This window comes from Panthera uncia, chromosome D1, assembly GCF_023721935.1.
Source record: "Panthera uncia isolate 11264 chromosome D1, Puncia_PCG_1.0, whole genome shotgun sequence".
In the NCBI taxonomy this organism is placed as follows: Eukaryota; Metazoa; Chordata; class Mammalia; order Carnivora; family Felidae; genus Panthera; species Panthera uncia.
The window spans coordinates 47696681-47712254 of NC_064808.1; the positions used below are offsets into that span (position 1 = coordinate 47696681).

General features: G+C 42.7%; 2 protein-coding genes across 10 annotated transcripts in view; one reads left to right on the top strand and one right to left on the bottom strand.

Moving 5' to 3' along the window:
* Positions 1–414: 414 nt before the first annotated feature.
* On the bottom strand, positions 415–8143 carry AKIP1 (A-kinase interacting protein 1). 3 transcript variants are annotated; one of them, XM_049650562.1, is made up of 6 exons: positions 7882–8138; positions 7436–7663; positions 6892–6972; positions 4608–4712; positions 2955–3029; positions 415–757 (listed from the first exon to the last, which is right to left on the bottom strand). In XM_049650562.1, the coding sequence occupies exons 2-6, from the start codon at positions 7655–7657 to the stop codon at positions 617–619; spliced, it is 624 nt and encodes a 207-aa protein (XP_049506519.1). In that variant the 5' UTR covers positions 7658–7663; positions 7882–8138; the 3' UTR covers positions 415–616. The 3 variants fall into 3 exon arrangements, with proteins under 3 accessions (XP_049506519.1, XP_049506535.1, XP_049506528.1); XM_049650578.1 differs by having other exon boundaries at positions 7890–8055; XM_049650571.1 differs by lacking the exon at positions 2955–3029 and having other exon boundaries at positions 7882–8143.
* DENND2B (DENN domain containing 2B) overlaps positions 8098–15574 on the top strand; it is a 178302-nt gene continuing 170825 nt past the window's right edge. For 2 of the 7 annotated variants that reach the window (XM_049650517.1, XM_049650522.1), the window contains exons 1-2: positions 8100–8335; positions 10607–10677. The gene's annotated coding sequence lies outside the window, so the exon portion shown is untranslated. Of the gene's footprint in view, positions 8601–10606; positions 10678–15574 lie in introns of all 7 variants that reach the window. The other 5 variants (XM_049650549.1, XM_049650532.1, XM_049650492.1 and 2 more) reach the window with 5 other exon arrangements.

The window sequence follows — 15574 nt, forward strand, 5'->3', positions numbered from 1 at the left end:
GGAGGCAGAGTGCAGGCCTCAGGTGACAGTCGAGTAAGCAGCAGCATCTTCACCTGTTAAGACTTCCCGGCAGATGAGCGGCAGGAAGGCACCTGCTGCAAGGGGCACAGGAGTCTGGTGGCCACGGCCAGGGCTCCCTGACAGGGGCCTGAGGAGATTACTCGAGGATGCCTCCTCCACAGAAGCTGCAGGGGGTGATTGGCCTGCTTTGGGCAAACGTGTCCACAGCCTCTCTGCCCTCGTTTCATAAGCCTCCAGCTGTGCGTGAGCGACACTGTTTCACCTCTTAATACCAATAAAAAGGAATTCTCTTCATTTCCAAATCATCTCCCTTTATTATAATTAGCCTTTACCTGGAAAGTAAGCAGTTAAAAACCATTCAGATAGCATCACTACATTATTATTTTCAGCCAAGGGGGGGGGGGGGGGCGGGCACTTCCAGAATTTTAAGTTAAAATAGGCACTGAAAGAGACAAACTCCAGTTCCCAGGAAGACTGACCCTCTACAGTCAGCACTAAAAGCAGGAGTAATGTGTAAATATTAAGAGAATCATATGGTGACTTTATTCTTCTTGCTACTTAAGAAAAGGTGATACGATGGCCGTGATGGTCAACATCATACGGCGAAGACCAAGTCCACACTTTGTCCTGAGTCCACTGCTACCACGTGAGTCTTGGTTAAATCATTTGCACCCACAGTGACGGAATAGGTCCCTGGATATACTTCTATGTAGAGGTCCTTAGAGATGTTCTCAGCCTGCAAGAAAAAGCATATATTAGCGGTTTAGAGATTTTCTATCACAGTGCCATCAGGGCACCTCCAGCAAGGTGACCCCTGTGTGCCAGAAGTACAGTGGAACAAAGCACTGATGTGGGACATGGAGGTCCTGCTTTCGAGTCAGCCTGGGAAGACAACAGGAATGTCATTTAGGTAAGTCTCCGCCTCTCCTTGTGCCTGTTCCCTTATTTCTAAAACTGTGATAATACCTACCTCACAACATGTACGTGAAAACACTTTGTAAGCGCTAGAATGTTACAGGAACATGAAGGGTCATAAATGCGACACTCCAATCATCGTGTTGGGGATCAAAAACAGACAGTGGCACTTGTTAGCATGGATTAGCAGTAATGACAAGGCACCATGGAATAACGAGACCCTTTTTAACTGTGCTTTGCTAACTCAGGAGGAAGATGAACTATTCTCTTCTCTGAAAGTGGAGCACACTAGAGTAGATCCCATTCTGTCATGCAGCAAGGCGGCTGGCTGGCCAAAGCCTCCCCCGGAGGATTGGTTCTCCCACAGTACAAAGCATGGGAAACTGGAGTGAACGGAAAGAGTTGTGTTTAGAGCTGTGCCGAACACAGACCGTCTTCCAAGGACAGATTCAACACATGGCTGGGAAGTGGGTAGATGTGTGGCCAGAGGAGGGGTCTCAGTTCCAATGGCAGACGGCAACACCGCACACAGGAGAAGAGAAGAGCCTGCAGTAAAGAGCCAAAGCTCACATCCCACAGCTGGGACGTCCCTGCGTGCTTCCTCAGTGCGGGACGGGGCGGGGCGGGGGGCCGGGGTGGGGGTAGCCACAGGGAGCAGCTGCCCTTTATACCACCATACCCGCGGCCCAAACCAAACCACCGGCCAGCAAATTCCACAAGGAGGAATAAATGGTAATATTTATACTTTTATGAAACTGCCTCCCCGCCCTCTACTTTGCAGAGATTTAAAGTGAACTTTTCCTCGGACGCCTGGGTGGTTCATTCGGTTGAGCTTTCTACTCCCAGTTTCGGCTCAGGTCATGATCTCACAGTTGTGTGGGTTTGAACCTTGCGTCGGGCTCTGCACTGACAGTGCGGAGTCTGCTTGGGATTCTTTCTTTCACCCTCCCCTGCCCCTCCCTTGCTCATGCTGTCTCTGTCTCTCTCCAAATAAATAAAAGTTAAAAAAAATTAAAAATAAAGTGAACTTTTTCCAAAGCTGCTTTAACCTCTGTTCTTTCACACTCAGTTACTGCAAAATTGGCCTTATTATCATTTAAGTGACACGAATGCATAGGACTCTACCACAACTACGCATTGGACATCAACTAAGTACACAAAAGTCGGTTTCAGAAAATTCGGCTATATTGGAATCATAGAAAGCCAAGGATACTTCATTTGTCTGCATAAAAGGAAACAGGGGTAAGACTGGCATCTGTGATTGCAACACCATGAATATCGGGCAGATTAGCATTACCAAAAATCAGCAAGCATGGGAGGCATCTAAACCTTACAACTTATCTGTGCTAGAAGCAGATATTCTTCATTGCCACTAACTCTAGCATATTCTGAATCCTGGCTAGTAGCACACTATAGACAAAGATTAAGCAAACTATTCCAGCAACATGCTGGAGTTCCTTTTCTCAGAATTCCAGCCCTTCCAACTTCCAGAAAATTCCCCGGGTTCATGAACTAATGAGTACTTTATTCTAAAAATGAAAAACTCATCACTGCGTTTTTGCAGGGAAACATTTGTGGAAAATGAGAACAAATCCCTTCAAATGTTTTGGAACTCGATCTAACCAAATTTATATGTTTCAGAATTTCAGCAATGGTTTTCACTTTGTAAGCAGGAGGGTCAGCACCCCCCTGCTGCTTGAACAGATGGTGGGATTCCAGCAGGACCCAGTGCCAGCCCAGCTGGGCCGTAGGAATGGAGATGTGAATACTTCACATTCTTTCCAACCGCAAGTATGAGCCCAAGCACAAAGAGTATCCCTTAAGCTTCAAGTGAAGGAAGGATACCAAGAAAACATAATTTTACATTGAATCAAAATGCTGTACGCTCTCTTTCCTCAAGGGTGAAATCTCCCAACTTCAAATACTATGGATCTGGTACAAAGAACACTCTAACCAGGTCAACTGGTTCATGGAATGCACTGGTGGTGAAGCCCAGAACACAGAAGATCTGTACTCACAGGCTGCTGAGAGGCCTCTAGAGCACACTCTGATGCGTGAGAGATGACTCCAAGACCAAGAGAGGTGTCTTTTCTCTGAAGAGATAAGTTGAAACACTGATTAGTGCCCAGACTTCTGGATTATAACAAAAAACTTTCTCTTACTTTATTAGGGTCTAATAATTGTTCTGTCAGTTTCTTCCAAGTTGTCACCTAAGTTATTAAGGCTTTTAGTGAACTCTGTGAGGTATTTGTAGATGTTTACCATGTTATTTAATTAATTAATTCATTTATTTAAAACATTTATTTTAGTGACAGAGTGCGAGCAGTAAGGGGCAGAGAGAGAGACATACAGAATCTGAAGCAGGCTCCAGACTCTGAGCACAGAGCCTGACGCAAGGGTCGAACCCACGAACTGCGAAATCATGACCTGAGCCAAAGTTGCACGTTTACCTGACTGAGCCACCCAAGCACCCCTACCATGATTCTTTTTTATACTTATATGGGCTTTGGAGACAGACCTGAATTTGAATCCTATCTCCTGCTTTACAAAAAGGGGTGGATTAATTTCTCTAAGTCCGTTTCTTAGTCTACAACATGGGGATATTAGATTGGAGATTTTAAGTGCAAGAGTGACTGACACTTAGCAGGCTCTCAGAAAATAAAATTCTCTTCTATACTTCTCCCAGGAGTGGGGGTACTAGAGGGGAAAGGCAGAACTGATAAAGTTGATCTCCCTTAGAAGCACTAACTTACATTTTATAGGAAGGGATGGGAGGGGCAGGACTGACCCTTAATCACACGTAACCCCCTTAGGATCAGGCAAGAAAAGGGAACCCAGGATTTGGGCCGTGTTGGTGCTCCACACATGCCAGGGAAACGGGAGGGGCTTCCAGCGTGCATCCAGCCCTCACTCACATCCCTGTGGCCATTCTCCTGTCCTTTCCCTAAACCCACAGGCCAGAGAAGTCAGGAATCCAATCTGTGGATTAGACTCTGAACTTAAGTTTACTGTCTTCAAGTACAACTAGGAGAGTTTAAAAAGAGCAAAACAAAACAAAACCCTACTCTCTTCAAAAACAACAATGGACTCCTATGGCATCAGTTCAACAAGTAGAATCTTTGGCTTCCCCAGAACATGTGGTAAAAGACAGGTAAGACTGTAGTAACAGGCCTATAATTGTTCCTAATACTAGTAGTTTATGTTCTAATATTTTAGGAGAATAATTGTTACAAGAGACCCCCCCCCCTTACACTTCCTTTTTAAAATTACCAAAGACATGATAATTATCACTAACTTAGGGTGAAGTATGTGATTATTAAAAACCTCTTTTGCATCTGTAGATGTAGGTGAGGACATTTGAAGCTCTCCTCTTTAAGCCTGTCCAAGGATCCTGGGACTCAGGATTTCAGGCTCAACTGAAGATGCTGCAGTGGCATCAATCTTATCTTTTGGACAAAATCCTATTTCATGTTCATTGCTGCGAGGTCTCCAAGGCTGGGGGTTGATACATTTCCACTGAACACTGTAATGCTGAGACACAAAGTAATCCCCCAAATACAAATCCAGCAGGAACTCCTAATTACAGGGTATCACTTCGGGGGTGGTGGTGGGTGTGTGGGTGTGTGTATGTGCGTACTAAGAGCATGGCACGGACAGCTGAGGATACATACCTGACCATTCCTCCTGTCACAGCACAAATGCAATTCCGACTTCCTTCTGTGATAACGAGAGACGTGGGCTGCCCCTCCATCCTCCAGTACAGATGAATAATATTTCTATAGAAGTAATGTGAAAGATATTGGGTAACCAAATAGTCTGATCAAATTAAAAAAAAAAACAAAAAACCCAAAAGCCTCCCTGCTACTTGGGGAAAATGTGGTTAAGGAGGGAGGCATCAGAGCAAAGGTAAATTATCCAGTCTCTTGACAGGCCTCTGAAGTTAAGGAACAACTCTGAGCCCACGTAAAGTAGCTGCAGAGAAGGAAACTGCATTTGGCATCACTTTGCTGCCATCTGCTGTCTTTGTAGGGCAAGAATTCTGGCCACCTACAGTTGGGCAGGACGATGCTCTCTGCCAGGTTAAATAATTGTCACAACGTCTTTGCCCTAATGTCAAGTACATATGCCCTTCCACCTCCTCTCATCACAAATTCTGATGAGCTGTTCCATTTTTATTGTCTAAGTCCCAGACAAGGACAAGGGAAGAGGGGTGCATCTCCTTGAGACTTAGAAATACAACAGGAAATGTAACAAAAACTCAACAGCTAGGCAATCATTCTGTCCATGAGGGGGAGGGGAGGAAGAGGTCTGTAATTTAAGGACAATAATCCAAAGGATCAGAAAGCAGTTACATTTTTTCTTGTCTACTTCCTTCCTCCCCCTCGAAGTTAACCTTAAACTTGCCCTTGATTATGACTAATGATGAGGACATCACAAGCCTGCTTGTTTTGAACACAGTGTACAAAAAGTGTTTAAGGCATGAGACCAAAAGAATGAGAAGCTGGGGATAGCACTTCAGGACATAGGTCTAATGATGTATTTTAGGGGCTCCTTCAAAACTGTAAAAGCAAGCTCAGAACACGTCTTAATTCTATCTCGAGAAAGCCACGGGATTCTGAGACTCCATCCAGAGTGAAAATCTGAAGTATGGACTGAAAATCAAAATGAAGAACACCATTTTGCTAAACCTCAAACCAAAGATCAATGTTATTCCTTTTACTGAACCATGTACCAAAATGTTTAAGTTGATCACTTCAAAGAAAAGCTGAAGTGATGGATTTTTCTAAAACTAACAGAATAACACAAAAATATTCTCTGGGCCATATCTCATTGATAGGAATCCTGTTCTTGGAGTCAGAGGGCTTTTACAAAAGATGTAGAGAGAGAAGAGATTTTTAAAAATCTCAATAGATGAAATTGAAACAAGGTATTCTCTTCCTTCTCCCTTGTAGACCAGCATCCTTATAACCACATTAAGAATCACATCATGTTAAGGCTGGAAGAGACCACAGAGTCTGCCATAACTTCTAGATAACAGAGTATCTTCCATGCAGGTAATTTCCTTGGATGCAGGCTGGCCTGCCTTCACCATTCCTTCAAAGTACTTAAAGATGACTTAGTGTATGGTTTTGAGAAGAGAGTCTTTAAAACCTTTGTACACTCATTTCAGTGAATGGTACCAAAAATATCACTTAAGTCCCTCATGCTGACAGTTCATGACAATTTTCTGGTGTTCATCTCTCAGTGGAAACCGAAGAAACAGACTCTAGAGGCTGGAAAGCACTTTAGAGATCTTCATTTTATGACAGGGAAGGTAGGCTGAGAGAGACTAGCAGGCCCAGGGCATCATAGCCAGAAAGTGGCGGAACATGGGTGTGATTCCTGGGAGGCTGCTCCTGCTAGTAAGCCACACCACCTCTGATGAGGGCACTCATCAGGTTATGAGGGTTCCACATAACCATCTTTGTGGCCAACAAGTGATATGGACTCATAGGGACATACTTAAAAACAAATTACCAGGGACTTGAAACAGAGGTTAAATTCTAGTGTAGGGAATTTGTTTCTGTTTTTGTTTCAATACATTTCGAAAACCAGAAAGGCTCAGTTCCAGTTTAGAGTGACCTTACTGATGTTTTTTAACTTTAGTTCAGTTCAAAGTTAAAAAAAATCCCTAATATCTGGACTTGTTTTGGAAGTCAGCAAATAAGCTTCCCACCCCTCCTCCCCCAATAGTCTGTATCCTCAATAATACCTACAGAACTGGACACCCAATATTTGTTGAATAAATTCTAATTTGGATTTATCACCCGGTTTAAATCCCTGTTTACAACCTGCCCTTGAAGCGGGGCAGGGCAAACAGGTAGTCTCCAGATTCTCCCTAAATTCTGCAAAGATCCACTTTGTGATCCATCTGCAGGTGGATCAAGGGCATGGCTTTGGCTTACACCAACTTACCCCACACTGACTTGAAGTATAGTCCATGAATTCTGCCATTGTTCTGAAGGAAGCACTGAGGGTTGGTTGTCTTTCTTCTCTCTATTTGAATAAACGGCAAATCACAGGTGAGATGTGGTATTCCCTACTGGAGAATGAAGTCATTTGGAGAATGGCATCTTTTTTGCTTTTCAAAAGGCCTCTGCAAATTTAAGTCAGTAAGAAGAACCTTACTGAGAAAGAATTCCAATCTAATAGGAATTTATCCAGGACAAGGAAAGGTTTGCTAGCTTTCCTGTAAAATCAGGTGGTAACATGTAAGATTTTTTTATATATATAAAAAAAGTAACATACCAGGGCCGACCACTAGCGGTACCCTAAACTACCCAACAAGAATCTGTCAAATGTCAAGAGTTTTCAGGGGGCTATCCGTTCATTGTCCCGTTACTTTACAGCTTCCGCCAAGGACAGGACCCCTCAGGTGCTTCTGCTGGGCGTGCCCAGGTTGCCAGTAGGCCACCAGGAGCGAACGAATGGGCTGGTCCCCCAGCACAGGAGCCCTCACCTCTCCCGGGAGAAGGCGCTGGGGGCCGGCTGCTGGCCGTCTTTCTCGGTCAGGCTGTTCCCGGGAAGTGACCCCCACGCTGCTTTGGGGGAGCTCCCGCGAATGCCAGTCCACCGCCCTCCTCTTGGCCCGCTCCAGCACTTCTTGACCCAGCCTAGCCGTGCGCTGCAGGGCACGTCGGTCCACCCCGTTCAGCGCCGCGGCCGCCAAACAGTTCTCCATGTCTCCCTGCGCGGGTACATACACACAAACGCGGGCTGGTCAGCGGGCCGCCGCGACCCTACTCCCGCTGCGGATGGGAGCCCAGACTCGACCTCCCCGGCGACCACCGCCCCCAGTTCCGCCCCCAACGCGCCCTCGGGCCGGTGCCCGTCCGGGGGCCAGCTGGTGCGAGCAGATTCCCTCCATTTCCGTCTCCCCCCCTCCCCTCGGTAGGGGGCCCTCACCCACTCGCCTTTCCAGGCGCATGCGCCCAGCCCTGTGTTGGAGAGGGAAGGCTGGACCTGGAGAACCCGGCGCCGGCGCAGCAGGCCATTGGCGGGGGGGCTGGGCCTGGGGCCTGCGCCGACCACGCCTTTTGCGTCCCGGCGGCGGCCCGGGAGCGCCGGTTGCCGGGCTAACTGCCGGGCGCAGGGGCGGGGCTTGGCGGCGTGCGGGGCGTGGAAGTCTGAGTCGAACCAGGGCCGGGGCCGGCCAGTCTGCGCCTGCAGTGGGACCCCTGGGCTGGGGGCCATGTCCTCCGAGGTCATCTCCAGCGCTTTACGTGATGGACTCGGAGTAAAGTTAGTTGGTCGCCTGTTGGGCTAAGAAACTGTGGGGAATAAGACACCTGCCTCCAGGAGCCTTTTTCTGCCTGGTCCATAGTTTGGGATACCGCTACTCTAAAAACTTTGAGATGAGGTGTGAGGCCACACAGTGAGGCCGCCAAGGTGGCGCTTGGAGAAGAGTGTGGCCCGCCGGCTGTGGGCAGTGGGACTCGGGGCCCTCCGCCAGAAGACAGGTGTTCAGGGCCGGAGGGGCATCTGAGTTCTACGTACAGCTCCGTAGTCTCATCGTGGCGGCTTTCTAACTTCTCCGGTGGAGAGTAGGGACTCACACATTTTTGGAAGCCTCTTCTCTTGGGGGGTTGAACCCAGCTTTCAAGAATAGTTGCAGCAACGTTTAAGTAAGAAGCTATGCATCGTTTTCTTCCTCTCCATTCCTCACCTCTGGGTTATTTGATAGAAGGTATATAGCCCAAGGTCTCGCTGCTAATTAGCGACTGGGCTACACCACACTGCGCACAGCCAGCACAGCAAAGCCTTGACGTTCAGGAAGAACCACTGTAAGGGATACTGCTCATTAGGGGTCATTTTAAGGGACACGAGGAAATCAATGCTGACCTAGTCTCCTCAGCAGATGGCTTGATCAGCAGTTCTGGGCCACCAGGATACCACTGCAACCTCCATCTGCACTGTGGCTCATTTCCTGCTTTCCTCTCACAGAAGGAAATTAAGTAAAAGTCTTCGTTATCATTGGGATATTTTCAGTGTAGTATAAAATATTCTAAAACTTTTCCTTCAGTAAATGGTTTTTATTGCCTCCTTTAGAACTTAGTGGTTAGGCGCACATGGTCCCGAATATGCAGTCTGGAGAGCTGAGTTTGAATTCAGACTTTGCCACTTTTTTGCTGTGTTGATTCTGGGCGAACAAGTTACTTCTTTGAACTTCGCTTTTCCTCTTCTCTATACATAGGGATACTAATAGTACCAACCTCCTGGACTGTAAGCTTCTTGAGAGTGGGGACCATGTTCATTTTGTTTACTGAGTTTAAGGTGCATCTAGTATTTTTTATCTGTGACAGAAGGGGCTAAAAATAGCTCTTGAATGCAGTGAAGTAGGAATTGGGTTGCTGGGTTTTTTTTGTGTGTGAGATAAATCCTCTAAAATGCTTAGCCCAATGCCTTGCAAACAGTAAGTGCTCCACAGATTTAACTAGCATTATAACGCTCCAAGCACTGTTCTAGGACTTGTGGAAAATAGAAATGGATCAGGTTAAAGCAGAATAAAAACGAGAGAATGATGAACATAAAATCTGTAATGCCAGAGGCCAAATATTAAGATTTTGTTCATAAGCTGTTGTTATAAGATTGATAAAGTGCTATGAGGCTTAGAGGAGAAAGGGATACTTTTCAGTTGGGGGTATCAAGAAAGGCTCGTTAGAGAAGAAGGCATTTGAGCAAAGTCTTGAGGATGGCCCAAGAATTAATAACAGATGTTTAAAATCCCTGTTAACTGCTTTTATAATGAATGTGGTTCGAACTTTTAACTGTGTCTATGTAACCATGAGCACATATTTAACCGTTTTCTACCTCAGTTTTGTCATCTTTAAAATGGGAATAATAATAGTATATTCCTTATAGAGTTGTTGTGAGAATCAAATAAATTAATACATATAAAATGCTTTGAATAGTACTTGACACATAGTAAATACTCAGTAAATATTAGCTAGTATTATCTTAATCAGACTTCAGCCTTGTCTCCCCATATGTCCTTCCTTACCTGATACTATATCCATACCTCACATCACTTGGCTTTCTTCCACAGGATTCTGTTACTACCTCCCATTCCCAATTCCATTCCAGTTGAAGCATTACATTTTATCAAGTCAACTTTTTGAAATCTGCTATTCCCAGATGCAACCTCTGTTTCCATGGCTTTCTTTTTTTTAATATTGATGTACTTATCCCAATCTGATTTAAATTATATTAGTTATGCTTCATTTTCTTTCAAGGTGGAAATTATTCCTGATTTGTTTCTAAACATCCAGGGCTTGTTAAGCAGTAGGTGTTCATTAGGCATTTGTTGGATTTACTGACTTAATTTTTTATTTAAATAGATCCCTGTTAGGCCAGATAAGAGTTGGCTTCTTGGAAAAAAAAATCTACCTACATACTTGAGTGAATATAAGGAATATTCGGTTGTAACTAATTTTCCCAGAATTTAATAGTTAGAAATATATGGAAAGAAGATGCTTGGAATGAAACTAAAGCCTTAAAGACTGACATGAAATTAAAATTTTGCATTTATTTTTATATTTATAAACGTATTTATATATATCTTTTTAAAAAATGCTTTCAAGGTTTGAACCATAAACCACAGATTGAGAGGATCCTTTTTCTCTTTTTTAAGATTGGATGGAAATAATGATGGAACATGACCTACCATCAGGCCCCATGTGGATCAAACACAGCCCAAGCCAGGTATTCCTTAAAGCCACTGGTGGGACTTGGAAATATAACAGAAAATAGAGGGAGGGAATATGATCAGGAATGTATCTGATCATCAATGGAGAAAGGAACTGTTGATGTAAGTCTTTCATGATTTCTTTCTTCATGAGGTAAATACATTACAGGGAACACATAGAAGTTGTCTAGAAGTTCCCCTTGTATTCTGGGGAATAGTGAGTTGGAGGACATCTTTATTCCTGGAATCTGTGGAAAGAGATTGGTGCTGTATTTGGGACTTTTTGAGGAGCAGAAAAACCAACTTTAGTGAAGAGAAAATGTAAATTATTTTTCTCTGTGTGAAGAAGGCAAAAGAAGGGTTAAAAACCTATGATGTAAAAGTGGGTATCATGCCAGAGTTAGACAATGATTTATACTGTACATACCAGAGAATGTATAAATCATTTTATTTGACAGGTGGTATTTTTATTTCTTCAACAGACTTAGGGAGCTTTAGAATCATTACAGCTTTGTAAAGTAGTATTATAGACTGAGTTATTAGATCATTCATTTTGCCTGATTACATCAACTCATTGGGTTTTTGGAGAATGAAAGAAAGTCATTATCAAAATTGTCATCTTGATTATATAGATTAAAGAAAATGGATCAAAGTTCTGAGAATTAGCTTTCACAACCTGTTAAAAATTAAAAAATTGGAAGTTAAAAAATTGATTGCAGAGCAGGAATGATTAGGGAAAATTTTTGTCATTTTAAAACCATCAGAGATTAAAGGAATAGTAATTTTGGTGGATATAAATAGTTGGAATTCATGTGCAGTTTAAAAAAAAACTACCTTATTGAGTTGAGGTATGATTTACCTTACATTACATTATATTCACCTGTTTTAAGTGTATAATTCAATAAATTTTAGTAAATGTACAGAATTTTTGCAGACATCACCACAATCCAATTTTGGAACATTTCCATTACCTGAAAAAGATCCCTGTGCCCACCATATGCAGTTAGTCAGGTCCTATCTCTAGAACCAGGCAACCATTATTCTGCTTGCTGTTTCTATAAATTTGCCTTTTCTAGGCAGCTCATATAAATGAATCATACAGTATGTGACCTTTTTTATTTGGCTTCACTTAGCAAAATGTTTTTGAGGCTCATCCATGTTGTGGCAGGTATCAGTACTTCATTCCTTTGTATGACTGAATAATACTCCATTATGTGAATATCCTACATTTTGTTTATCCAGTCACTAGTTGATAGCCATTTTAATTGTTTTCACTTGAGGACTATTATGAATAATGCTGCTATGAAAGATTAGGTACGAGGCTTTGTGTAGGCACAGATTTTAATTTCTCTTGAGGAGACACTTAGGAGTGGAATTGATGAGTGGTTATGTTAAATTTATGTTTAACATTTTAAGAAACTGCCAAATTGTGTTCCAAAGCGGCTGTCTCATTTTAAATTTCCACAAGTGTTGTATGAAGGTTCCAGTTTTTCCAGACCCTCCACAGTACTTGCTATTGTTTGTCGTTTGATTAGAGTCATTCTACTGGGCATGCAGTAGTAGCTCATTGTGATTTTAATTTGCATTTCTTTAATGACTCCTGATGTTGAGCACATTTTCTTGTAGCTATTAGCCATTCCTATTCTATTGTCTATTCAATAGATGTCTATTCGATGTCTATTCACATCTTTTGCCCATTTTTTAAAATGTTTATTTTTGAAAGAGTGAAAGTTGGGGAGGGGCGGAGAGAGAGGGTGACAGAGGATCCAAAGCGGGTTCTACGCTGAACAGCAGTGAGCCCGATATGGGTCTTGAGCTCACAAATTGTGAAATCATGGCCTGAGCCAAAGTCGGCCACTCAACCAGCTGAGCCACCAAGGCGCCCCAACCTTTTGCCCATTTTTAATTGGCTTTTTAAAAAGTTATTATTGAGTTATAAGAGTTCTTGCTCTGAACAAGAATTCTTGATCAGATGTATGATGTATAAGGATATTTTCTCAGTCTGTGTCATGTTTTTGATTTTCTTAATGGTATTTTTTTGAAACACATCTTAAATTTTGATGAAGTCCATTTCTTAATTTTTTTTCTTTTATGGATTGTGCTTTTGGTAGCTAGAAAATCTTTTTGCCAAATGATCTGTGTACAAGTTGGGGAACAAAACATCAAGTCTGCTATGACTTACTTTCTTTCACATTCAGGCAGTGAATACTTAGGACACGTGCACACCTTCCAGACCACCAAGGATGTGTGAGAGTTTATCAAGGTCCGCTATGGCTAGCATGCTCCTGGGTCTCACTGTTAAATTTCTGCTGGTCTGTTGCTTACCCCAACCAATACTACAGTCTCAGCCAGCTGTGATGTTGATTTTCCCTGATCGTTTACCACTTGTTTTCTAAGGTCACTTGTTTCTGACAATACCCTAGGCACCAAATCAAGTCAGTGCCCTCCAATGGTAGAACTACTGATTTTCATGACTTGTCCTGTCTTAACAGAACTACTGTGTTGGCGCTGGGGTCAGGGAAAGGGAGTGGGAACAGCCTCTGTTATCCCAGAGTCCCACTTTTCTCACAGAGGTTCAGTAGTTTTATTATTTATTTATTTTAAAAATAAATGCTTTCCAAATGTTTGTTTATTTATTTTGGGGGAGAAAGAAGAGAGAGAGAGAGACAGACAGACACACCATGGGGGGGAGGGGTACAGAGAGAGAGAGGAAGGGAGAGAATTCCAAGCAGGCTCCACACTCAGCATGGAGCCTCACATAGGGCTAGATCTCAACGATCCGTGAGATCATGACCTGAGCTAAAGTCAAGAGTCAGATACTTAACCAACTGAGCCATCCAGGTGCCCCCAAAATAAGTGCTTTTCAATTTGTTGTGTACCTCTGGTCAATTTCCAAAAAAAAAAAAAAAAAAAACAAAAACCCAAAAAACAAAAAGGCTGAAATGCTTTTTTTGACAATTTTGTATAGTTTTTTTGTGGCTTTGGACAGATGATTTACCAATCTCCTTAATCCATCATTCTGGAATTACCCCTAGGTAGAGTTTTAATGTCCTAAAAACTGACACCATATATCCTGACTGATGTAGCAGCTTTTTTTTTTTAAATTTTTTTTTTTCAACGTTTTTTATTTATTTTTGGGACAGAGAGAGACAGAGCATGAACGCGGGAGGGGCAGAGAGAGAGGGAGACACAGAATCGGAAACAGGCTCCAGGCTCCGAGCCATCAGCCCAGAGCCTGACGCGGGGCTCGAACTCACAGACCGCGAGATCGTGACCTGGCTGAAGTCAGACGCTTAACCGACTGCGCCACCCAGGCGCCCCTGTAGCAGCTTTTTAAAAATTAATATTTAGATCTTACATTCCCTTCCAATTTTACATCCTTCCTAGCTTTTTAAAACACAATTGTTGACTCTCTTGAGGTTTACTTTTACATATTCTTTTAGTATGAAATTTATATTTATTCTATCAGTATTTCTTTTTTTTTTTAAATTTTTTTTAACGTTTATTTATTTTTGAGACAGAGACAGAGCATGAACGGGGGAGGGTCAGAGAGAGAGGGAGACACAGAATCTGAAACAGGCCCCGGGCTCTGACCTGTCAGCACAGAGCCCGACGCGGGGCTCGAACTCACAGACTGTGAGATCATGACCCGAGCTGAAGTCGGATGCTCAACTGACTGAGCCACCCAGGCGCCCCTCTATCAGTATTTCTTTATTTGTTCAGTGGTCATTTAAATCTTTGTTCTATATTGTGGTTGGAATGTATTTGCATTTCAGGAAGCTCTCATAAGTCGAGTAGGAAGCCAAATTTCCAGGGTTGGAATTACAACATTTTTGAGTAAACCATGGTTATATATTCTGGTCTGTGCTAAGTCTATCTAATTATGATTATAGGTGTATCCCATTTTAAGAAATAATAGAAATACATTTAAAAATTTAATAAGTAATATGGTGATTATATTATTTAAAATATGCTGTTCACACTCAAATATTCGTATCCTTCAGCTTGTGACTTTTTTCCACTTATACACCATCCTCTTAACATTGTGTAGACAACATAAAATGGTCTACAGAAAAAGTTTCTGTATTTTTTTTTTTTTTCCTTATGAGACCCAATAGTAACTAAGGCAAAGATGTCCTATTTGGGAGAGATGGGACAGATTGGGGGGATATTGAAAGTTATGCCTGGTGGCTGTGGACAATGAACGAGGATCCCAAAGTTGAGATGGCTCAAATTATTATCTGAAGTTACTTGATTATAGGGTGAGGCATGGTAGGTAGAGAGGTATGTCACCTTTTGTACTACTCTGTTCCTTGGGCCGGGGAAATTTTCTCTTTATTGTGGACTGGGCAAGATTGGGCATAAGGTGAGTGGGGCAGAGGATGCTTTCATTATGAGGAAGGAGGAGAAGAATATAGTAGCCAAATAGAACATGCAGCCTTGTGGAGAGAGGAGGTGCAAAAAGCTCGCTAGGCTTGACACAGGGCAGAAGATTTCTCTGGCTGATAGTAGGCATTCTGAGTCAACAGCTAGATCCTCATCTTCCTTTTTGGATTTTAAGAAAGTAAAAGTCAAGTGAGGTCAAAGGATTATTTAATAAATGTGATAGCCAGATTTGAGGGTCCATTATCTGATGCATAACATGGACAGAGGGACAGAAGGAAATGGACTAGAGAATGTTTCAGACTAATTGGTTTTAGGTGTGGTCCTCTGACTATCTTATTCTTTGACTTAATTTTTGTGCTGACATGTCATTTTATAAGTCCTAGCTTAGTCTCAGTGCTAGCACTTATAAAATGAGATGTTAAAACAAAAATTAAAATCATGGATGTGAAATACTTGGAAAGACACATTGCTACATAAATGTAAGAAAATATCATTGTATAATGCTAAAATATTAAGAGCTACTGCTAA